This window comes from Mandrillus leucophaeus, unplaced genomic scaffold (assembly GCF_000951045.1).
Source record: "Mandrillus leucophaeus isolate KB7577 unplaced genomic scaffold, Mleu.le_1.0 Scaffold291, whole genome shotgun sequence".
NCBI lineage: Eukaryota > Metazoa > Chordata > Mammalia > Primates > Cercopithecidae > Mandrillus > Mandrillus leucophaeus.
In genome coordinates, this window is record NW_012103043.1 from 187,701 (window position 1) to 196,187 (window position 8,487).

General features: G+C 56.7%; 1 protein-coding gene and 1 pseudogene across 2 annotated transcripts; both read left to right on the forward strand.

Annotated features, from left to right (window-relative positions):
* Positions 1-246: 246 nt before the first annotated feature.
* LOC105543883 lies at positions 247-1,241 on the forward strand (annotated as a pseudogene). Its single transcript, XR_001006682.1, has one exon. The product of XR_001006682.1 is annotated as a testis-specific serine/threonine-protein kinase 1-like (transcript).
* Positions 1,242-6,449: 5,208 nt separating this feature from the next.
* Positions 6,450-8,273, forward strand: TSSK2 (testis-specific serine kinase 2). Its single transcript, XM_011986001.1, has one exon. The coding sequence runs from the start codon at positions 7,038-7,040 to the stop codon at positions 8,124-8,126; it is 1,089 nt and encodes a 362-aa protein (XP_011841391.1). The 5' UTR covers positions 6,450-7,037; the 3' UTR covers positions 8,127-8,273.
* The last annotated feature ends 214 nt before the right edge of the window (positions 8,274-8,487 follow it).

Sequence of the window (8,487 nt, forward strand, 5' to 3'; positions counted from 1 at the left end):
CTAGGATAGTCATGTGACCCCTACTCCCCTAGGGCGTAGCCTGGAACAGGTGCCGGACGCAGAGCCTGGCACAGCAGCAGGGCTCCACTGCCAGAAGAAACAATAGCCACTGTCCAGTGCTGCCCCTGCTGCTTATACTGTCCTCAGAGCAGCCACCAGTGCTCAGGGTGGCATCCAGGCCCCGCCTTTGGCCCCCAGCCCCAGGTCTGCCCTGGGAGCCCAGCCAGGGTTGAGAAAAAAAACTAGTTCATCGAGTGCCAGGGAGCCCTGCCCGAGGACATGGCGTGCAAGATGTTCCACCAACTCTCCTCGGCCATTAAGTACTGCCGCGACCTGGACATCGTGCACCAGAACCTCAAGTGTTAGAACCTTCTCCTCGACAAGGATTTCAACATCAAGCTGTTCTACTTCAGGTTCTCCAAGCTCTGCCTGCGGGATGACAATGGCCAACAGAGATTAAGCAAGACCTTCTGTGGGTCGGTGGCATATGCAGCCTCTGAGGTGCAGCAGGGCATCCCCTACCAGTCCAAGGTGTATGACATCTGGAGCCTGGGCGTGATCCTCTACATCATGGTCTGCAGCTCCATGCCCTAGGACGACTCCAACATCAGGAAGATGCTGTGTACCCAGAAGGAGCACCACGTGGACTTCCCACACTCCAAGAACCTGACAGATGAGTGCAAGGACCTCATCTAGTGCATGCTGCAGCCCAACATCAGCCAGCAGCTCCACATCCATGACATTCTCAGCCAATGCTGGGTGCAGCCCAAGGCACAGGGACTGCCCTCTATGGTCATCAACAAGGAGGGGGAAAGCTCCCGGGGAACTGAACTCTTGTGGACCCCTGAACCTGGCTCTGCCAAGAGGTCTGCCACCAAGCTGGAGTCTGGGGAAGAGGCACAGCCCAAGAGACAACCTGAGACAAAACCTGAGGGGTTGGCAATGCAAATGTCCAGGCAGTCGGACGTCCTAGGCTTCCCCAGCAAGCCATCAACCAGGGAGAAAGAGGAAGGGCCCCCCCAAAGGCCTCCAGAGATTCGCATCTAGTGAGCATTTGTGGCCCAGTATGCCAGCAGTGAATGAGATGGAGCTCACACCTTCAGGCCCAAGCTCTGAAGAAGTCAAGGCACAAACCAGAGAAGGAAGACAGTCCCAGATGAGCCGCTGTTTTCATCAGTTTCTTCTCTCTCCCCTTGAACTTCATAACCACATTGCTAAAGGAGCAATAAATCACTATATTAATGCAGATGCCAAAGTGAATGTCTTTGCCTCAACTGACTAGTCCTGGGCTCCCCTCCACGGGTTTCCCACTCAGATTGTGCTATGATTCCTTCTTCACTTGGGAAAACACATCCCAGCATGCCCAGCCCAGACCATGACCTCAAGCGCGTGCTGGGGCTGGGGCTGGGGCTGGGAGAGACCTGGAGGGGCAGGGGCCAGAGCTGAGAGGTGAATGAGGAAGCTGCTGCCTCAGAAGGGACACCCCCAAGTGCGGTGCTGGGGTCAGGAAAGGACAGGGAGAGGACAGGACCAAGAAGTGTGCCGAGGCACCCCTGCAGAGGAGCGCAGGCTCTGTGTACAGTTGGGACTGAGGGTCTGGGCAGACCTGCCCTCTGCAGCCCCACAAGGCTGCCAGTGGGGGTTGCAAGAGGCTGCAGAGGACAAGTGGCCAGCCTCTCAGCCACTCCTGAGCTCCCTACCCTGCTGGGCAACTCGTTCATTGTGCTCTGTCCACCACAGGCCCCCTGTGTCCAGCCAGCACTCAGCTTTCAACAGTGCCGGGGTCACCACACCCTGTGGTCACTCTCCAGCCCAGGAGAAGTAGGAGGCTCTGCTGGATGGCCCAACCACACTCCAGCCCAAGCATGTCCCACAGTCGTGTGTGGTCTTGAGCACATCTTATCCCCGTCCCAGCCTGTCCCCAGGGATGACACCCCTGCCAGCATTAGAAGTTGACACTGGCAAGTAGGATAGGCCAGGCAACCACAATGCATGCCTGGCCTGAGGACAGGGAATGCTGACCATCGGAGCCCCACAGGGGTCATGAGCCTAAAGTTGGCACCACTGGCTACAGTGTGCTGCATGGCCTGTGCATATCTTAGGCAGGGCTACCTCTCCATGGCCCCTTTCTCCTCGCCCCACTGTGGACAACCTTATGTGGGCCTAAGGCTTGACACACACACAAAGGACAAGCGCTTTCAGAATCACCTCTCCCATGGCCTCTAAGTGGATGGGGCCAAAGTCAAACCCAAGGCTAGGACAGTTGTGCGACTCCCACTCCCCCGGGGCGGGGCCTGAAGCAGGTGCTGGACACAGAGAATGTCAGAGCAGAGGAGCTCCACTGCCAGCAGCATCCATGATCACTGTCCACAGTCTACCTATGGTCACTTCTCTACCTCAGGAAGACTCCAACCTCAGTCCCCTTGGAGAAGTAGGGTCCAGTGAGAGCCTGGACCGGCCCTCCTTGCACTCCTCAAGTCCACCTGCCTCCTCATGCTCCCAAAGCCCCCTTCCACGTGGTTTAATTTCAGGCCTCCACCCCAACCCTCCCACCACCTCCAACAGTGTCCAGAGCCATCCCCCACCCAGCCTGGCTCCCACTGCCCAGCGGGGAGAAACCTACCCTGGCCTCTGGGGTCCTCCTGTGGCCCAATGCATCCTCCCCTGGCCTCTGGGCACCAGGCCTCACCACTGTGCCCCCATCACACACATGGCCCATAATCATACCGGGAACTTGCCCCTGCAGACTCTGTCCAGCTCTCCAGGCTCAGCTGAGGGGCTGAGGCCTCCATAAAGCCTTCTAGGGGTTCTCAGCAGCCTGCCACTCTGTACTCTGCCAACAGGCCTCGAGGGGCCACCCTGTTCTTCCCACCAAGAAACTCACGGTGGAGAGGAAGCCCAGAGTGCCGGGATGGGGGCCTGGGTGGGACATCCTGAGGAATGGCTCTTGGGCCCTCCTCCCCAATTATCCCCACAGACCTGCGCTGGTCCTCAGGGGAGTGGCCAGCAAGCAGGTCTGGGAGCTTCACTGTAGCTCAGCCAGGTGAGCCCGGGTGGGAGGGGCTGCGGGAGGAGTTCCTGCTCTGCGCTTTACAGCTGGAAACAGCTCAGAGAGAGTATCTGAGATCACACTGCCCAGGGCAGGAGGCCCAGGTGACCCCTCCACAGGTGGCCTCGCCATGCCGGGCGACTCCCATAGGTGGCTCAGCCCTGGCTCAGACCCCTTCAAGGACCCTCAGAGGTGCTAGGACCAGGACCTCAACAAGGCCCTCCATGGCCTGTCCATGTTCCTGCCAAGCCACATCCCTTCAAACCGTCACATGTAATAGCCATCCTCATCCCCCTCCACCTGGCTCGTTCCTCAGACCTCAGCCTTCCTCAGCTTCCCAAAGTCCAATCCCCAGTTCCCTGTCCTCACAGCACCATGGTTCTGAGGCGTGGCACAGCCACCATCGTGCATACACACTTGGCGTGATTGAGCCTCCCTCGCCTCTGGGCTCCAGGAAGGCATGGGTGGTCTAGCTCATCAGTGTACCTCAGCACCCAGGGCAGACCCTCAGTGCTTGGGGGACAAATGGGTAAACAGGTGTCTACTTTATAAAGGAAAGGAAGGTTCAGAGGGAAGTGGATTTCTCAGAGTGTGCAGGTACCTGGCTCACAGGACTGCAACCCTAGGAGCAACGCTGGAGGTCCCCAGATCCAATCCAACCCTCTCTGTCAAACACACCAGGAGTCCCGGCCCTGTGTGTGCTTCCTGGATGAAGCAGCCCACTCCATGCCTGGGCAGCTCTGCCTCTGCAATGTTGACACCTGCCTCTTCTGGCATGTCCCCCAAGGACCAGAGAGGCACTCAGGGGGTGAAGCAGAATGCACAAAAAGAGGGAGAAGGCATTGGTAGAGTCTAGCAAGAAGGCAGATATCCGGCCAGGCCACGGTAGCTCATGCCTGTAATTCCAGCACTTTGGGAGGCTGAGACAGGCAGATCCCTTAAGGCCAGGAGTTCGAGACCAACCTGGGCAATAGAGTGAAACCCCATCTCTACTAAAAAATACAAAAATTAGCTGGGCATCATGGTGCGTGCTTGTAATTCCAGCTGCTTGAGAGGCTGAGGCATGAGAATTGCTTGAACCCTGGAGGTGGAGGTTGCAGTGAGCTGAGATCGTGCCAGAGCAAGACTCCATTGAAAAGAAAGGAAGGGAAAGGGGAAAGGAAAGGGGAAAGGGAAGGGGGAAGGGAAGGGGAAAAGGAAGGGAAGGGAAGGGAAGGGAAGGGAAGGGAAGGGAAGGGAAAAGGCAGGGCAAGCAGATATGCAGAGAAATGCCCCAGATAGGTCATTTAGGGGAGCAAGGGAAAGGGTCAAGGGGTGGTAAGTGGGAATTCTCATGCTCCTGGGTCCTGGCCTGCAAATTTTCATAGCCAGCCCCTTCTAGGACAAAAAAAGGAGTGAAGTGCTGGTCATTTCAGCCATAGAGACTCCCAGGAGAAAGGAAAGCATCAAACTAAAGCTATTAACCACCGATGCTACAAAGAGATTCGGGTGGGACTCTGGGAGGCTGTCACTGCTGGAAGGCAGTCACTGTGGGCACATCGGCCCATCCTGCTCATCTGAGCCTCTCAGCTTGGCATCCTGACTTTGGCTGCCCTGTTTCTCCAATCTTCCCTAGTGACCTCCAGACACAGGGTGCTCCCTGTGTACTCCAGACAGAGTGGGTTCACACAGCCATGCCAGGGCCAAGATGTCACATCTGCCTGACATGTCCTGCCCCTCTTGTCAACCCCATGGAGTCTGTTGATTCCCAGCACCCCAGCTCCAACATCACTTCCTCTTTGAAACCTTCCAGGACTAAACCCCACCTGGGAGCAGGCCTTCCTCCCTCTCCCCTGAACGCTGAGCACACAACTCGTCTGTCCCGGCCACTCCCTGTGGACCCAGGATGCCTGTGATGGATGACAAATGAACATCCGTCCAAAGCACCTGAGGAGACATGTACAGGATGCCACATTTCCCAAAGCACAGATCCACACACCAGCCCTGACACAGGATGTTCACACTGTTTCCAGGTGCAAAAGGCAGCCCAAGATGCAAATGATACTCAGTGTCAGGGTTCCAACAGGCGACTGCTGCTCACTCCACACAAAGGCCCAAACTGACATGACTCAGAACTCCCTCCTCACCCAGGTGCCTGCTCTTCCCAGTGCACGGCCTGGGTGCTCTCAGCCCCAGGATTCCCCAGCACCAGGGCCCATCCACTGACAGACTAGCAAACAAGACAGACCTGACCTTCTGTCTCCTGCTGATCCCGAGGCCCACCCTGGCCCAGCCTCCTCTCACTTGGTCGAAGGCACTGGCCCCCACCTTCATCACAAAGCCAGTTCCACTCTGTCTCCCTCTCTGCCACTGACCGTCTTAAAACACAACTGGGACGGCCCTTCTCCTGTCCTGCACCTGCAGTGGCGGCCTGCCACTTACAGAAAAAGCCCCGACTCCTTCACTTCCCTCCTCCTTCCCAGCCACTCTCAGAAAAAGCCCTCTCTTCTCCCAAGCTCTCTGCTGCCCAGGTGCCTTCCTGCCGCCTCTACCCAAGGGAGGCCCTGCCCCACCCCTCAGACATGCAGGCACCTGCCCTGGACCCTGGGCACCCAGTTGGCATGTACTGCAGCGCTGACCCACCCATACACAGGCCCTTGCTCGCTGGAGCAGCAGCGACTCACCTGCCCGGCTCTCTACCCTGAGGGGCCTGCCGCCTCCGCTCCCAAACACAGGGCTGCTTTCATCTACCAGGCTTGGCACCACTGCCAGCCGGACTGGTCCAGGGCAGTCCCTCCCAGGTACCACTGTTCCCAGAACCAAGCCAGGTCCAGCTGCATTTTCTTGAGGCCCAATAACAAGAAGCAGACAAACTAGGAAAGAAGGGAATTTATTACTGTAACTGGATACAGGGAGAAGGCTGGAGATAATTCCACCAGACCACCTCAAAGTGTTACGATTTTCCTAGTGTTTAAAGAGGTTGGGGTTATATGCCTACGTGCTAGCAATCACCTAAGTCTACTGGTAACCGATTTTGTTTCAAGTAGGTCAGAGGCAAAAAAAAAAAAAAAAAAAAAAAAAAATGCTTGCTAAGTCTGATTAAAAGGGGCCCAGTGCCTTCAAGGCCTGTCTACTGTGGTACGGGTGTGATTATTTTGATTTTATCTCCTTTACAGCTTGGTCCAGAGAGCTGCCTCAAGACTATTCAATGAATCTATTCAAACAGCTGCCTGTTACCTTGACTTGTCTTCAGATTTTGTCGACCCGAGATGGGTCCTGGCACTAGGAATGTAAAACCGTTCCTATTATTTTGGCTGGCTCCAGCAAGAGAGAAGCCCATGCAAGGCTCCTGACCGTATGTTTCAATTCTAGCTTCGATGTCTGGGCACTAATTTCCCTAGATTTAACTATGTGCTCAATGTTAAGGCAGTGCTGTGGAAATCTGTCTGCGTAACCGGGGTGCTATGCAGGCCTGTCTGGGTGACTGTCAGGGAGAACTGTCCTGCCACACCAAGGACACAGCCCAAGGGGGGCTTTTTTTCATAGTCCAAAGAAGCTGCAGGAAACCCACCCTAGTGAGACAAAGATCACTGCACGGTCGGTCCCCACAGGTGATGGAAACAGGCTGGACGTGGGCCGCCTCCCCTCCGGCCTGACTTGTGTGACAGACAGGGAAACCAATGCAAGCAGCAGCAGCAGGGTTACCACAGTCCTGTCTGGGGACAGGCTTCCTTCCAGCGGGTGGGGAGCGGGCGCTCCTGCCAGACCAGCCTGGCTTCCATGGTTCCAGGAACCCTGTTCCCCCTCAGCCCAGTCCCCGCCCCCACTCCTTGGCTTTATGAGTTCATTCGCTGAAGTCACCCAGAGACAATGCTGAGTGTTCCACCCCTGAGTTGAAGCCCAGCCCAGCCCAGCCAGACACCTCCCGGTAGTGTAAATGAGGACAATGCCCGCTGGCCCACGTGACGGGGGGATGTAGACGGCAGCGGCGCCAGTCGCTCCTGGCACCATGGACGATGCCACAGTCCTAAGGAAGAAGGGTTACATCGTAGGCATCAATCTTGGCAAGGGTTCCTACGCAAAAGTCAAATCTGCCTACTCTGAGCGCCTCAAGTTCAATGTGGCTGTCAAGATCATCGACCGCAAGAAAACACCCACTGACTTTGTGGAGAGATTCCTTCCTCGGGAGATGGACATCCTGGCAACTGTCAACCACGGCTCCATCATCAAGACCTACGAGATCTTTGAGACCTCTGACGGGCGCATCTACATCATCATGGAGCTTGGCGTCCAGGGCGACCTCCTCGAGTTCATCAAGTGCCGGGGAGCCCTGCACGAGGACGTGGCGCGCAAGATGTTCCGACAGCTCTCCTTGGCCGTCAAGTACTGCCACGACCTGGACGTTGTCCACCGGGACCTCAAGTGCGAGAACCTTCTCCTCGACAAGGACTTCAACATCAAGCTGTCTGACTTCGGCTTCTCCAAGCGCTGCCTGCGGGACAGCAATGGGCGCATCATCCTCAGCAAGACCTTCTGCGGGTCAGCGGCATATGCAGCCCCCGAGGTGCTGCAGGGCATCCCCTACCAGCCCAAGGTGTACGACATCTGGAGCCTGGGTGTGATCCTCTACATCATGGTCTGCGGCTCCATGCCCTACGATGACTCCGACATCAGGAAGATGCTGCGTATCCAGAAGGAGCACCGTGTGGACTTCCCGCGCTCCAAGAACCTGACCTGTGAGTGCAAGGACCTCATCTACCGCATGCTGCAGCCTGACGTCAGCCAGCGGCTCCACATCGATGAGATCCTCAGCCACTCGTGGCTGCAGCCCCCCAAGCCCAAAGCCATGTCTTCTGCCTCCTTCAAGAGGGAGGGGGAGGGCAAGTACCGCGCCGAGTGCAAACTGGACACCAAGCCAGGCTTGAGGCCCGACCACCGGCCCGACCACCGACCCGACCACAAGCTTGGAGCCAAAACCCAGCACCGGCTGCTGGTGGTGCCCGAGAACGAGGACAGGGTGGAGGACAGGTTGGCCGACACCTCCAGGGCCAAAGACCATCACGTCTCCGGAGCTGAGGTGGGGAAAGCAAGCACCTAGCATGACGATGGCCCCGTCGTGTGTGGTGGGGGTCATGGTGGGGGAGCATGGCGCAGTCGGCCTTCACATTAACTAAGTAGGCAGGTAGGATCTGAAGAAGGCACAGGTGCAAGTAAAATTCGTCAATTAAACCACTATTTTGATTACGTTCCATTAGCTTTCTTCCACTTAGTAGCAAAGACGTTCTTTACTGACCACCAAATAAACCACAGGGTGTGTACAAGCATCAAGAGTGCCCAGTGAGGAGTGTTTTTCTCTGGGATTCAGCCAACTGCCCCACCGGACACACAGTGGTCTCCGGCCTAGGAGCACAGGACAGGTGCTCAGGTACAGGCAGACTCCTGGTGTGGCCTGGCCTTGT

What these genes read in the sequence shown, in the direction of transcription:
- TSSK2 (XM_011986001.1), top strand. Translation starts at nt 7,038, where the DNA reads ATGGACGATGCCACAGTCCTAAGGAAGAAGGGTTACATCGTAGGCATC.